This window comes from Haematobia irritans, chromosome 5, assembly GCF_050003625.1.
Source record: "Haematobia irritans isolate KBUSLIRL chromosome 5, ASM5000362v1, whole genome shotgun sequence".
Taxonomy (NCBI): Eukaryota; Metazoa; Arthropoda; class Insecta; order Diptera; family Muscidae; genus Haematobia; species Haematobia irritans.
In genome coordinates, this window is record NC_134401.1 from 156,221,715 (window position 1) to 156,237,307 (window position 15,593).

General features: G+C 30.1%; 1 protein-coding gene across 3 annotated transcripts in view; it reads left to right on the forward strand.

Moving 5' to 3' along the window:
- Positions 1 to 1,475: 1,475 nt before the first annotated feature.
- The window catches only part of LOC142240757 (uncharacterized), a 29,619-nt gene continuing 15,501 nt past the window's right edge, over positions 1,476 to 15,593 (forward strand). For 2 of the 3 annotated variants that reach the window (XM_075312477.1, XM_075312475.1), the window contains exons 1-2: positions 1,477 to 2,969; positions 11,966 to 12,159. In XM_075312477.1, the coding sequence (XP_075168592.1) occupies positions 2,882 to 2,969; positions 11,966 to 12,159 (282 nt within the window). In that variant the 5' untranslated portion in view covers positions 1,477 to 2,881. Of the gene's footprint in view, positions 2,970 to 11,965; positions 12,160 to 15,593 lie in introns of all 3 variants that reach the window. The other variant, XM_075312476.1, reaches the window with a different exon arrangement.

A 15,593-nucleotide genomic window follows, 5' to 3' on the forward strand; every position in this document is an offset into this window, starting at 1 on the left:
TAACAAAATTTTCTATAGAAATAAAATTTTGACAAAATTTTCTATAGAAATAAATTTTTGACAACATTTTCTGCAGAACTAAATTTTTGACAAATTTTTGCAAAACTAAAATTTTGACAAAACTTTCTATAGAAATAAAATATTAACGCAATTTCCTATAGAAAAAATTTTTGACAAAATTTTCTATAGAAATAAAATTTTGACAAAATGTTCTATAGAAATCAAATTTCGATGCAATTTCCTATAGAAATAAAATTTTGACAAAACTTTCTATAGAAATAAAATGTTGGGAAAATTTTCTATACAAATAAAATTTTGACAACAATTTTCTATAGATATAACATTTTGACAACAATTTTCTATAAAAATAAAATTTTGACGCAATTTCCTATAAAAATAAAATTTCGACGCAATTTCCTACAGATAAAATTTTGACAAAATTTCTATAGAAATAAAATTTTGACAAAATTTTCTATAGAAATCAAATTTCGACGCAATTTCCTATAGAAATAAAATTTGGAAAGAATTTTCGCTAGAAATAAAATGTTGACAAAACTTTCAATAAAAATAAAATGTTAACAAAATTTTTTATATAGATGAAATTTTGACAAAGTTTCCTATAGAAATAAAATTTAGACAAAATTTTCTGTAGAAATGACATTTTTACAAAATTTTCTATTGAAATGAAATTTTGACGCTATTCCTATAAAAAATAAAATTTTGAAGCAATTTCCTATAGAAAAAAATGTTTGACAAAATTTTCTGTAGAAAAAAATGTTTGACAAAATTTTCTGTAGAAATAAAATTTGACAAAATTTTCTATAGAAATAAAATTTTGACGCAATTTCCTATAAAAATAAAATTTCGACGCAATTTCCTATAGAATAAAATGTTGACGCAGTTTCCTATAGAAATAAAATTTCACAAAATTTTCTTTAGAAATAAAATTTCACAAAATTTTCTATAGAAATAAAATTTTGACAAAATTTTCTATAGAAATCAAATTTTGACAAAATTGTCTATAGAACCATGGTTTTGGTACCATTTGAAGGATACTACAACGATTAGGTGAATTATGTGCGACGTGACACACTTTCACGGCTTTATTATAAATAATTTTTTTGAAGTCTCAAGTTATAATTGCATGTTATAAATTTTTAGTTTTTGTTTTAAATTTAAAATAACGGTCTCAGGACATATAACAATCGACTTGATATACCAAAACGCATCTCAAAGACATGCGCTTTATTTATATCGATAACAAAAAGCTTCGATACAACACAGGAAGAATCATAAATTACAAGTTTTTCACTTTTTTCGGGCTTAAAGCTTTTATCAAAAAAACCCTAAGCTTTTATTAGGGATTATGCGCATTGCCATATCCTGCCACATTCCAAAGCCACAGGAAAGAGACAAAGCGAACAACAATGCTAGTCAGGTGAAAGATGTCAACTCTATTAGCAAACAAACACATTCCAAAACTTCATCTTCACAGGACACAACCAACACACGGTATAGCAAACACACACGGTATTGTCCCCCTCCATCTGTGTATTACGGTCGGTGGTGGTGGTCGTCGTCGTTGTCGCGAGAGCATAGACAGAAGAAGAAGGCAAACGACAAGATTTTTCACATTAGAGAGTCACAAAATCATACACAAAAAATCAAAAGAAATCAACGGAAACGGAAGTGAAAAATTAAAACGAAATTATTTTTTAATTTGCAAAATCGACAAACAAAAACCCAAAGTGCTTCAATGTAAAAGGCCATAAACGAGAGATAAATAAATGATGAATCCACATCCAATAACCATATAAGTGAAAAGTGAAAAAAAACGGCCTCAAAATGAGTTAAAGTCAGCAAAAAATAAAACACACACACACACGCTGTGTAAGATAGCCAGGACGAAGGAGGAAAAAACTGGCGAGGAAGCAGAAAAAAACAATAGGTACACATAGCGGAATAATACATTTTCGGCCAGGCTCGAGAAGAAGAAGAAGCAGAAGAAGAGGAAGAAAAGAAGGAGGCAGGGGCAGAGCAGAGCAGAGAAATACGTTTAAGGATACGGAACAGGACCTTTTTGGGGGGGTAATAGGAAGAAGCGACCGTGTACATTAACGTCCAGCAGAGGTGGTTGCAGCGCAGTAAATACTCGTAACACACTGAAAAATCCACAGGAATCCTTTTTTGTTTGCCAAAAAAAATACGAAATACGAAATTCATAGAAAGGAACAAAAAAACATCACTACCACGTCAAAGAAGTTCGTTGTATAGTTTCGTTTTTTTTGGTCTAAAAATAGTCAATTAAACGACGAGTTTTATTTTATATTTCAAAATTATTTTGAAAGAAAAAAATACATCCCTCCCTCTTCCTTCCTTCCTTAGAATGTCGCAATTTCTAGCTTCCCCCCGTTACACTTACACACACACATGCAAAATGATTCAACGATGTTGGCATTCTTAAGCTAAAAACTAAACGAGAAGGGTAACCAAAAAACAGCAACGAAAGCAAAAAAAGAAAGCCCTCCTTCCCTCCGGAAAAAGAATCGCCATGCAGCTCTTGCTACTTAAATTAAGAATGGATGATAGCAGGAAGACAACGGTAACCTAAGTCGCCTAACCTAAGAAGTAAAAGGAACCAGTAAAAGCCAAACATAAAAAATCCAGCCAGTCAAGTCAGCCTGCCTTTCAAGCTTTGAGTGGCCCAATCCTCAAGGCTTGGAAAAGCATCGATACAGCGATTAAGACAAACGAAATCCAGCAACAGCGATAGCAGCTATTCCCACCATTCACCCATATTCTTCCCGAACACCATACAACCCAATTTTGATCCAAAGTTTAACTTTGGATTAAGAAAAAAAATAGGAAAAATAAACAACAAATGAATGCAACACTGCGTTTATATCCAATGGCGCTAAGACGATATCTAGTATGTTTTAGCATACTAACATGGCTGTCTTTACTAACAAGTAAGTTTCCCAAACAAAAAGCTAAAACGCTCACTAAATACACTTTAAAAAAGAATTATTAACAAGTTAGTCAATTTTTTTTTAAACTATGACATATTTTCCTTATCCTTTATAATTTAGAAAAATTACCCGAACTTGAGAGTACTTTAGCTGGAATTAGTGATTTGTATTCTATCCAGGGAAATTTCTTCTACGTCTTTTGTATCTTCTTTTTCAATCACAATAGTTTATTATTGTGAATTATTATTAGGCAGTTTTGGTCACTTAAATAGTTAGCCTCAAATAGTGTGCCCAAATAACCGATTTTAACAAGTATATACGGCCGTAAGTTCGGCCAGGCCGAATCTTATGTACCCTCCACCATGGATTGCGTAGAAACTTCTACGAAAGACTGTCATCCACAAATTTCAACTCACTCGGATGAAGCTCCAAAACCAAATCTCGGGATCGGTTTATATGGGGGCTATAAATGATTAAGGACTGATATGGACCACTTTTGGCATGGTTGTTAAATATCATATACTTCATCATATACTTCAACCAGATCGAATGAATTTTGCTTCTCCAAAAGGTACCAGAGGTCAAATCTGCCGATCGATTTATATGGGAGCTATATATAATTATGGACTGATAGGAACCAATTCCTGCATGGTTGTTGGATACCATATACTACTTTTGCTATTCCAAGGTGCTCCGGAGGTCAAATCTGGGGATCGGTTTATATGGGGCCTATATATAATTATGGACCGATATCGACCAATTCTTGCATGGGTTTTTGAGGCCATATATTAACATCACGTACCAAATTTCAGCCGGATCGGATGAAACCGGTAAAAATCGAAAACGTCAGTGAATATGTGTTCGCAAAAATTGCAAAGAGGTTAGATGGTCATATTGCAAATTATTTTCTGGTTTATGTTTTATGAAATTTGGCGTGAAATTACTCGTTTAAGATAAATGTCGGACTAAAACTCATCAGGGCATTCTATGAGACACACATTTTTCTGTGTGCTTTTTTTAATGTTTATCAAAGAACGTGAAATCCTCGCAAAAAAACCGGTTAACCTACGTTTAGAACCCGATTTTCGAATTAACCGAAAATGTACATTTTTCCGATACCCCGTTTCGGTTTTTGTAATGAAGTCGGGTTAATCGATGAACCGATATCGGTATAGGACACCCTAGCCTCAAAGCCTTATACTGACGAATTTTCAGCTTGGACCTTAAATGTTCGAAAAAGATTTTGCATCAACAATTACGGTGTATGGATTGCGAAGTGGTGATTACAATTGATCAACGAGATCTTGTGAGATTTAAAACAAAAATCTTTTTCAAAAAAATGTTTTTTTTTTACCAAAATAACTCCCCTTAATGCAATCAATTTTATCGTGTACAATAACGATAGAGTTATTTTCCCCTTGCTAATATGGTAGCTATGCGCCCAACCAATATTTTAGAGAATTTCATTCACTATTTGATTTATGTTCGGACTGAGAATAGTCTTCTAGTCACAGTTGTCAAATGTGTCAAATTTCAAGCACAATAGCATGCTATTGTGAATTATGAAGAGCTCGAAAAAGAGTTTGCATAAACAATTACGGTGTATGGATTGCGAAGTGGTGATTATAATTGATCACCGAGATCTTGTGAGATTTAAAACAAAAATCTTTTTGAAAAAAATGATTTTTCAAAAAACCAAAATAACTCCCCTTAATGCAATTAATTTTATCGTGTACGATAACGATAGAGTTATTTTTCCCTTGCTAAACTGGTAGCTATGTGCCCAACCAATATTTTAGAGAATTTCATTCATTTACTTGGTTTATGTTCAGACTGAAAAAAGTTTTTCTTCTAGCCACAGTTGTCAAATGTGCTATAATTTCAAGCACAATAATATGTTATTGTGAATTATGAAGACCCTATGTGTAATATTAGGTTAGGTGATGCGTTCTGGCTATAGCAATTTCCATTTTTCACCGATAAACCTGCCTTATTATAATTGAACGATTAGGTCTAAATTTCGGGAAAGTACTATAATATATTTGTGGTGTGTAAAATATTCAGTCTCAACGTTTTATACCGGCGACATTTCGGCCAGATCAGGGATGGAAAATGCAGTACTATAGTACTTTTTTCAATACCTTTTCACCCTGGTCAGTACCGTAGTACCCCCGCGAATGATTTAGTACCTTTTGTGAAGACATTTTTAAGCCTATATCAAATTTTTTAATAGCTTTGATAAAAAAAATTTATATTTTGAGAAAGTCTTTAATAAATCTGGCAAAACAGACAAGTTCATGCGAGAAGAAAATCTCGATTTTGCAAAAGCCATAGTCAAAAACACGATTTTGTTGAATTTCTAGAATGTTTTATTCGAAAAAAAACATGTGTTTCTATGTTACGCTTCCACACGAACACTTTCTAGATAAGAAGTTATCGATCGCATACTAAAATAATGCGAACCATTACAGTCACGGTCGAAATTTGAGACAAAAATAATCTACCAACATTTGGAGAAAATCTAACCAAAAAATATTATTGTGCAAAAATTTATTTCTTCCGAAAGTTTGGTCAACATTTTATTTCATCACTAAATTTTGTAATTTTTTTTTTTTTTTGGAAAATTTTGTAAAAAATTTATTTTTGGTCAACATTGTATTTCTATAGAAATTTTTGTCAAAATTTTATTCCTAAAGAAAATTTTGTCAAAATTTTAATTCTATAGAAAATTTTGTCAAAATTTTATTCCTATAGAAAATTTTGTCAAAATTTTATTTCTATAGAAAATTTTATCAATATTTTATTTTTATAGAAAATTTTGTCAAAATTTTATTTCTAAAGAAAGGAGTTTGACTCCGAAGTCTTGCCCTTGGTTCAACGACGATATACGAATGGCGATCGAGGAAAGGTATCTGGCTTACGCCAGGTGGAGACGATTCAAGACCTCTGCTTTGAAAGAGGGATTTCGGGCCGCCAGAAGAAACGCGAACTCTAAGATTAGATCAGCTATTGTTGTTTATTTTGCAAATCGGTTTAGTTCTGCTATTGAGACGAAGGCGACATGGAAAGTGATACGGGACATAGGAATCGGAAAATCCACCATTAAATCTGAGTCTTCCACTGATGTTAACGTTTTGAATAAGTCTTTTGTTAACATTCCTACGGGTGATGTCAATTATGATTTTTATAACAATGTGGGGGTCCGGTTTTGGGTTTCGGTCCATTGGAGGAGTTCGAGTTCCATTGCATTGAGAATCTAGATGTTGTTCTGACTTTTTCAGAAGTGAAGTCGAATTCTATTGGAGCTGATTGTATGGGTCCCAGGCTACTTAGAATACTTCTTCCATGCATTGTTCCGTATGTAACGCATATTTTTAATACGATACTGACAACATCTGAATTTCCTAGTGCATGGAAGCATGCAAAGATAATTCCACTTCCCAAAACGGGCACGGAATATCGACCTATCGCGATTTTACCTTTTCTTTCTAAGGTCTTTGAGAAGGTGATGTACAAACAGATGTCAAGGTATTTATCTGATTTTTCCTTGATTTCGAAGAGACAATCGGGGTTTCGTCCAGGTCATGGTTGCATCACTGCTTTAACTGACATTTGTGAAGATTTAAGAAGAGAACTAGACGATGGGAAACTTAGTTTTTTTGGTACTCTTGGATCATTCAAAGGCGTTTGATCACTCACTTTTGTGCTACAAACTAGGGAATATTTATGGCTTTTCTTCTAAAGGGTGATTCTTTTGAGGTTAGGATTTTCATGCATTAGTATTTGACAGATCACGTGGGATTTCAGACATGGTGTCAAAGAGAAAGATGCTCAGTATGCTTTGACATTTCATCATGAATAGACTTACTAACGAGCCACAACGTCGAATTTTCAGTGAATGGGCCCTAGAAAAGTTGGCAGAAAATCCGCTTTTTTATCGACAAATTTTGTTCAGCGATGAGGCTCATTTCTGGTTGAATGGCTACGTAAATAAGCAAAATTGCCGCATTTGGAGTGAAGAGCAACCAGAAGCCGTTCAAGAACTGCCCATGCATCCCGAAAAATGCACTGTTTGGTGTGGTTTGTACGCTGGTGGAATCATTGGACCGTATTTTTTCAAAGATGCTGTTGGACGCAACGTTACGGTGAATGGCGATCGCTATCGTTCGATGCTAACAAACTTTTTGTTGCCAAAAATGGAAGAACTGAACTTGGTTGACATGTGGTTTCAACAAGATGGCGCTACATGCCACACAGCTCGCGATTCTATGGCCATTTTGAGGGAAAACTTCGGAGAACAATTCATCTCAAGAAATGGACCGGTAAGTTGGCCACCAAGATCATGCGATTTGACGCCTTTAGACTATTTTTTGTGGGGCTACGTTAAGTCTAAAGTCTACAGAAATAAGCCAGCAACTATTCCAGCTTTGGAAGACAACATTTCCGAAGAAATTCGGGCTATTCCGGCCGAAATGCTCGAAAAAGTTGCCCAAAATTGGACTTTCCGAATGGACCACCTAAGACGCAGCCGCGGTCAACATTTAAATGAAATTATCTTCAAAAAGTAAATGTCATGGACCAATCTAACGTTTCAAATAAAGAACCGATGAGATTTTGCAAATTTTATGCGTTTTTTTTTTTTAAAGTTATCAAGCTCTTAACAAATCACCCTTTAGTTCTGTCCGCCTATTGCTCTCGTATCTAAATGGTCGGACACAGTATGTTCATAGTGGTGCAAGTATCTCCAATGTACTTCGTTGCTGCAAGGGAGTGCCGCAAGGATCCGTTCTTGGTCCATTGCTGTTTTCATTATACATAAATGATCTTCCTCGTTTTCTACCTGAATGTAATATCCACATGTATGCAGACGATGTCCAAATTTACCTAAGTAGTGATTTGAGGACACTTAAGGAGAATTTGGAGAGACTCAATAATAATTTGGCCATCATCCAGGGTTCCTACATAGGATTATATATACGCGACAACCACCATATCTTTATGAGAGACTGAGATTTGTAAGATCTAATCGAGGGAATAGATTGGTACCGATGCGACACTCTCTACTGGCTTCTGAGTAGCACTTCTTTATTAATTCAGTGCGTCTCTGGAATGCTCTTCCCCATGATTTACAAATAATAAGCAACGCAGAGAATTTTAAGAGCAGACTTTTTGATTTCTACCGCACATTATAAATAACAGAACATAACGTAACTTCTTTATATTTTCCATTTGTTTTATTTCTAAATATTAAATTTGTTTATAATCAAATTTTATTTATTTATTTATTCATTTTTTTTTTTTAATTTTTTAATTTCCATTATAAATTCAAATTTGTTTATTTAATCACTTTGGTTTTCACTACTTGTTTTATTCATATAATTTTGTAAACCTATGTCTAATGTATCCATAATTGTTTAATTATTTATAATATAATTAGGATTTGTATCTTGTATTATATAAATCTTGTACTGTAAATATAAGACCTAAGAATTGTTGTACAAGACCAATAAATGTTAAACAAACAAACAAAAATTTTGTCAAAATTGTATTTCTATAGAAAATTTTGTCAAAAATTTATTTCTATAGAAAATTTTGTTAAAATTTTATTTCTATAGAAAATTTTGTCAAAATTTTATTTCTATAGAAAATTTTGTCAAAATTTTATTTCTATAGAAAATTTTGTCAAAATTTTATTTCTATAGAAAATTTTGTCAAAATTTTATTTCTATAGAAAATTTTGTCAAAATTTTATTTCTATAGGAAATTATGTCAAAATTTTATATCTATAAAAAATTTTGTCAAAATTTTATTTCTATAGGAAATTTTGTCAAAATTTTATTTCTATAGAAAATTTTGTCAAAATTTTATTTCTATAGAAAATTTTGTCAAAATTTTATTTCTATAGAAAATTTTGTCAAAATTTTATTTCTATAAAAAAATTTGTCAAAAATTTATATTTTATTTATCTACAGCAATGTATGAAGTTCCATGAATTCTACCAAACAGTAAAATTCTACCAAATGTGACAACAGTGATTAAAGACTGTAATCACGTAAGCTAATATACAACAACAAAAATATTTAAAATTAAAAAATACAACAAAAAAAATATTCAAAATATTCAAAATTTTTTTTTCTTTAAAATTCAATGTAAAGGAGCTCTTGACAATAATATTCCAATGGAATTTTCTTTGAAATTTAATGAAAAGTACTTTTTCGTTCAAAAAATACCATTTTTGTAATCTCTTAAAAATTGCATTTTCCATCCCTGGGCCAGATCCACTGATTTTTATGATGTTACTGTGTGGGAATGTATTTTATAGTATTTCATTCATTATTTTATTTATAAAAACAAACAAGAAACATGTTTGTTCTAGTCACAATTGCTTTCCTCTCAATCACAATATCAAATTATTGTGAATTATGAAAATCATATGGGTGAGTTTAGATTATGGGGGTCGTGGCAGATTTCGATATGTAATTCATTTTGATACCACATTAGCAAAATTACCACATTAACCTATTATCTGCAACCATTCCAGTTTTGACCGATGAGCCCGTTTATTATGCTGGTCTTGTGAACTAACTTGGTTTTTTTGAATATCGGGATTTGGTTCGGTCGAAAATAAGATTCCGATTGCCCTGTCTAATGGCGGCTGACAACACAATGACAAAGGTTAGGTTAGGTTAGATGGCAGCCCGATGTATCAGGCTCACTTAGACTATTCAGTCCATTGTAATATCACATTGGTGAACTACTCTCTTATAACTGAGTGCTGCCCGATTCCATGTTAAGCTCAATGACAAGGGACCTCCTTTTTATAGCCGAGTCCGAACGGCGTTCCACATTGCAGTGAAACCACTTAGAGAAGGTTGTATTCCAATCATCTCAAAACACCGCCTACATGCACCATCGTCAGAGGCTCCTTCCTATCCGGCCCAGATATGCTCTCAAATTCAGGTGCCCGGTTATTATTCCCATGGCCCTCATATCTGTCGTCCTACTCTCCTTGAGCATTTCTCGAGTCTTATTTATGTCTGGGTTACCCCATTGTAGTTCCGTCGCCATTCCGACATGGTTGCCACAATTGGTAGAATTCTACCAAAAATGGTAGATTTTTTTTTATTTGGTTGGTTATATTCGTAGAATACTTGATATTATGGTAGATTTTGCAAATGGGCACTTCATAAATTTTCTATAGAAATAAAATTTTGACAAAATTTTCTAAAAAAACAAAATTTTGGTAAAATTTTCTATAGAAATACAATTTTGAAAAACTTTTCTTTAGAAATAAAATTTTAATAAAATTTTCTAAAGAAATACAATTTGACAAATCATTCTAAAGAAATACAATTTGACAAATCATTCTAAAGAAATACAATTTTGACAAAATTTTCTAAAGAAATAAAATTTTGACAAAATATTTTATAGAAATAAAATTTTGACAAAATATTTTATGGAAATAAAATTTTGACAAAATATTTTATAGAAATAAAATTTTGACAAAATTTTCTATATAAATAAAATTTTGACAAAATTATCTATAGAAATACAATTTTGAAAAAATTTTCTTTAGAAATAAAATTTTGACAAAATTTTTTATAGAAATAAAATTTTGACAAAATGTTATAAATTCAATGTTTTTAAAATAAAACATTTCTTTCGAAGAAAAAACATTTTTTTTTTTGATCAAACATCTCAAAGTTTGATTTTTTTATTTGATAGATTTTTGGTAAAATGCTCTTAAAATTTTGGTAGTGGCAAAATTTTAAGAGCTAAAGAAATATAATTTGACAAAACTTTCTGAAGAAATAAAATTTTGACAAAATTTTCTATAGAAATAAAAGTTTAACAAATTTTTCTACAGAAAAAAAAAATTGGCAAAATTATCTATAGAAATAAAATTTTGACAAAATTTTCTGTAGAAATAAAATTTTGACAAAATTTGTATAGAAATAAAATTTTGACAAAATTTTCTATAGAAATAAAATTTTGACAAAAAATTTTTATAGAAATAAAATTTTGGCAAAATTTTATACATTCAATGTTTTTAAAATAAAACATTTCTTTCGAAGAAAAAACATTTTTTTGATCAAACATCTCAAAATTTGATTTTTTTATTTGATAGATTTTTGGTAAAATGCTCTTAAAATTTTGGTAGTGGAAACCGTGGTTAGAATTCATTAAAAAAATAAAAAATTATATATTTGGCAAAATATCATAAAAATGTTTTAATTCCCAAACCCAAAACACTGAATTCGAATCACACCTTAAGAAGTGATGCAAATTCAATGCAACGGCTTTTGAAATGGTGGACATTCGTCCTATGACAAGTCCATGTTAAATTCATCGCTTCTGCGCCAATTTTACACCACTTCCGGTTCCAAAAAGAATATTTTCACTACTTTTTTGGTGACACATTTTTTGCTGGGTAGGTTAGGTTACCCAAGGCTAAATCGCCTTCATTAGCCCGTCATAGAATTTCATCCTTGTTAAGAATATTTATACTTCATATGGTCATAATTGTTACCACCCTCTATAAATGGAGTAGCTGGGAAAAAATCCTTTTTGCACCAACACCTATACCCTATGGTGAAGAAGACAATTAATAAATGTGTACATTAATTTCACATTTCATTTTTGTTTTAATTATGTGAATTTTTTTTTTCAGTGCTTTCCCCCCTTTTTCGTCCTCACTAGCCATTCAATTCACCTTTTTTAATTTCATTATTAACAATTCCTTCACATTCTCAGACATTCATTTGTTTCATTCACATTAGCCACGGGCTACGGTCCACATTGTAACCTAATACATTTCCGGTCTTGACTTTTGGTTAAGAGCTTAGCTTGGCTAATTGGTTGCATTGTTGTACTTTATTTACGTACTACACACACTCACACCCACACTTGTATTCGCTTTCTTGTTGTTCTAATATTTCTTGTTCTTCTTCTTCTTCTTGGTATTTTTGGTTTCTTGTGTCAACGTCTCTAATTAGTTACCCAGTCAGTTAAAATAACAAACCTTAAGGTGCCTCATACCTACACATTGGAACGTCACACAGAGCCGGAACCTTTGGTACTGGACTGTGAATACGAATTGGGGCCACGTGAGAAGGGGTTTGTACTCAAATGGCTGTTCAATAATCATTCGATATATCAGTGGATACCCTCTGTAAAAGGATTTGCAATGGTAAGTAAGATGAACAAAAACAACATAATTCAATACAGTGAAATCTCTCAAACTTGGACACTCTGAACAGTGAACACCTCTCAAAAGTGAACAATTGCCGTAAGACATTTGCTACGTTAACACATTAAAATTAATCTCTAACAACTAGACACCTCCCAAATGTGGACAAAATTTAGGTTTTGGTGTTCACTTCAGAGAGGTTTCACTGTATTTATTAAGTAGAAATTTAAAGCACTTAAAAACACAACATTCCTCTATTGGAAATTTTGCCAAAATTTCATTTCTATAGAAAAATTTTGTCAAAATTTCATTTCTATAGGAAATTTTGTCAAAATTTCATTTCTTTAGGAAATTTTGTCAATATTTCATTACTATAGGAAATTTAGTCAATATTTCATTTCTATAGGAAATTTGGTCAAGATTTCATTTCTATAGGAAATTTGGTCAAGATTTCATTTCTATAGGAAATTTTGTCAAAATTTAATTTTTATAGGAAAATTTTGTCAAAATTTAATTTCTATAGGAAATTCTGCCAAATTTCATTTCTATAGGAGATTTCGTCAAAATTATATTTCTATAGGAAATTTTGTTAAAATGTTATTTCTATATGAACTTTAGTCAAAATTTCATTTCTATAGAAAATTTAGTCAAAATTTCATTTTTATAGGAAATTTAGTCAAAATTTCATTTCTATAGGAAATTTTTCAAAATTTCATTTTGATTGGAAATTTTTTAAAATTTTATTTCTATAGGAAATTTTGTCAAAATTTCATTACTATTTCTATATAAAATTTCGTCAAAATTGTTTTTCTATATAAAATTTTGTCAAAATTTAATTTCTATAATAAATTTTGTCAAAATTTAATTTCTATAATAAATTTTGTCAAAATTTCATTTCTATAGGAAATTTTGTCAAAATTTTATTTCTATAAGGAATTTGAAATTTTTTAATAGGAAATTTTGCTCATTTCTATATTATATTCTACAAAATTTCAATTCTAAAGGAAATTTTGCCAAAACTACATTTCTAAAGGAAATTTTTTAAAAATGTAATTTCTATAGGAAATTTTGTGAAAATTTTTTTTCTATATAAAATTTTGTCAAAATTGTATTTCTATAAGAAATTTTGTAAAAATGTAATACCTATAAAAAACATTTTGTCAAAATTGCATTTCTATAGGAAATTCTGTCAAATTTCATATCTAAGAAAATTTTGTCAAATTTCATTTCTAAAAAAAATTTGCCAAAATTTCATTTCTATAGGAAAATTTTTAAAAATTTCATTTCTAACATATAGAAAATTTTGTCAAAATTTTATTTCTATAGAAAATTTAGTCAAAATTTCATTTCTATAGGTAATTTTGTCAAAAATTTATTTCTATAGAAAATTTTGTCAAAATTTCATTTCTATAGGAAATTTTGTCAAATTTCATTTCTATAGGAAATGTTGTAGAAATTTTATTTCTGTAGAAATTTTGTCAAAATTTCTCGTCTATACGAAATTTTGTCAAAATTTCACGTCTATTGGAAATTTGGTCAAAATTTCACGTCTATAGGAAATTTTGTAAAAATTTCATTTCGATAGGAAATTTTGTCAAAATTTCATTTCGATAGGAAATTTTGTCAAAATTTCATTTCGATAGGAAATTTTGTCAAAATTTCATTTCGATAGGAAATTTTGTCAAAATTTCATTTCCATAGGAAATTTTGTCAAAATTTCACGTCTATAGGAAATTTTGTCAAAATTTCATTTCTACAGGAAATTTCGTCAAAATTTCATTTCTATAGGAAATTTTGTCAAATTTTCATTTCTGTAGGAAATTTTGTCAAATTTTCATTTTTAGGAAATTTTGTCAAAATTTCATTTCTATAGGAAATATTCTCAAAATTTCATTCCTATAGAAAATTTTGTCAAAATTTCATTTCTATAGAAAATTTAGTCAAAATTTCATTTCTATAGAAAATTTTGTCAAAATTTTATTTCTACAGAAAATTTAGAAAAAATTTCATTTCTATAGAAAATTTTGTCAAAATTTAATTTCTATATGAAATTTTGTCAAAATTTCATTTCTATAGGAAATTTTGACAAAATTTCATTTCTATAGAAATTTTGTCAAAATTTAATTTCTATAGGAAATTTTGCCAAATTTCATTTCTATAGGAGATTTCGTCAAAATTATATTTCTATAGGAAATTTTGTTAAAATGTTATTTCTATATGAACTTTAGTCAAAATTTCACTTCTATAGAAAATTTAGTCAAAATTTCATTTTTATAGGAAATTTAGTCAAAATTTCATTTCTATAGGAAATTTTTCAAAATTTCATTTTTATTGGAAATATTTCAAAATTTCATTTTTATAGGAAATTAAGTCAAAATTTCATTTCTATAGGAAATTTTTTAAAAATTTCATTTCTATAGAAAATTTTGTCAAAATTTTATTTCTATAGAAAATTTTGTCAAAATTTCATTTCTATAGGAAATTTTGTCAAAATTTCATTTCTATAGAAAATTTGGCAAAATTTCATTTCTATAGGAAATTTTGTCAAATTTCATTTCTATCGGAAATTTCGTCAAAATTTCATTACTATAGGAAATTTTGACAAATTTCATATCTAAAAAAACTTTGCCAAAATTTCACGACTATACGAAATTTTGTCAAAATTTCATTTCTATAGAAAATTTTGTCAAAAATTCATTTTTATAGGAAATTTTGTCAAAATTCATTTCTATAAGAAATTTTGTCAAATTTCATATCTAAAAAAAATTTGCCAAAATTTCATTTCTATAAGAAATTTTTTAAAATTTCATTTCTATAGGTTAGGTTAGGTTAGGTTATGTGGCAGCCCGATGTATCAGGCTCACTTAGACTATTCAGTCCATTGTGATACCACAGTGGTGAACTTCTCTCTTATCACTGAGTGTTGCCCGATTCCATGTTAAGCTCAATGACAAGGAACCTACTTTCTATAGCCGAGTCCGAACGGCGTTCCACATTCCAGTGAAACCACTTAGAGAAGCTTTGAAACCCTCAGATATGTTACCAGCATTACTGAGGTGGGATAATCCACCGCTGAAAAACCTTTTGGTGTTCGGTCGTAGCAGGAATCGAACCCACGACCTTGTGTATGCAAGGCGGGCATGCTAACCATTGCACCACGGTGGCTCATGCTAACCATTGCACCACGGTTCATTTCGATAGGAAAATTTTTAAAAACTTCATTTCTATAAAAAATTTTGTCAAAATTTCATTTCTATAGGAAATTTCGTCAAAATTCCATTTCTATAGGAAATTTCGTCAAAATTTCATTTCTATAGGAAATTTAGTAAAAATTTCATTTCTATAGGAAATTTTGTAAAAATTTAATTTCTATAGGAAATTTTGTCAAAATTTAATTTATATTGCAATTTTTTATATAAACATATTTTACTCTA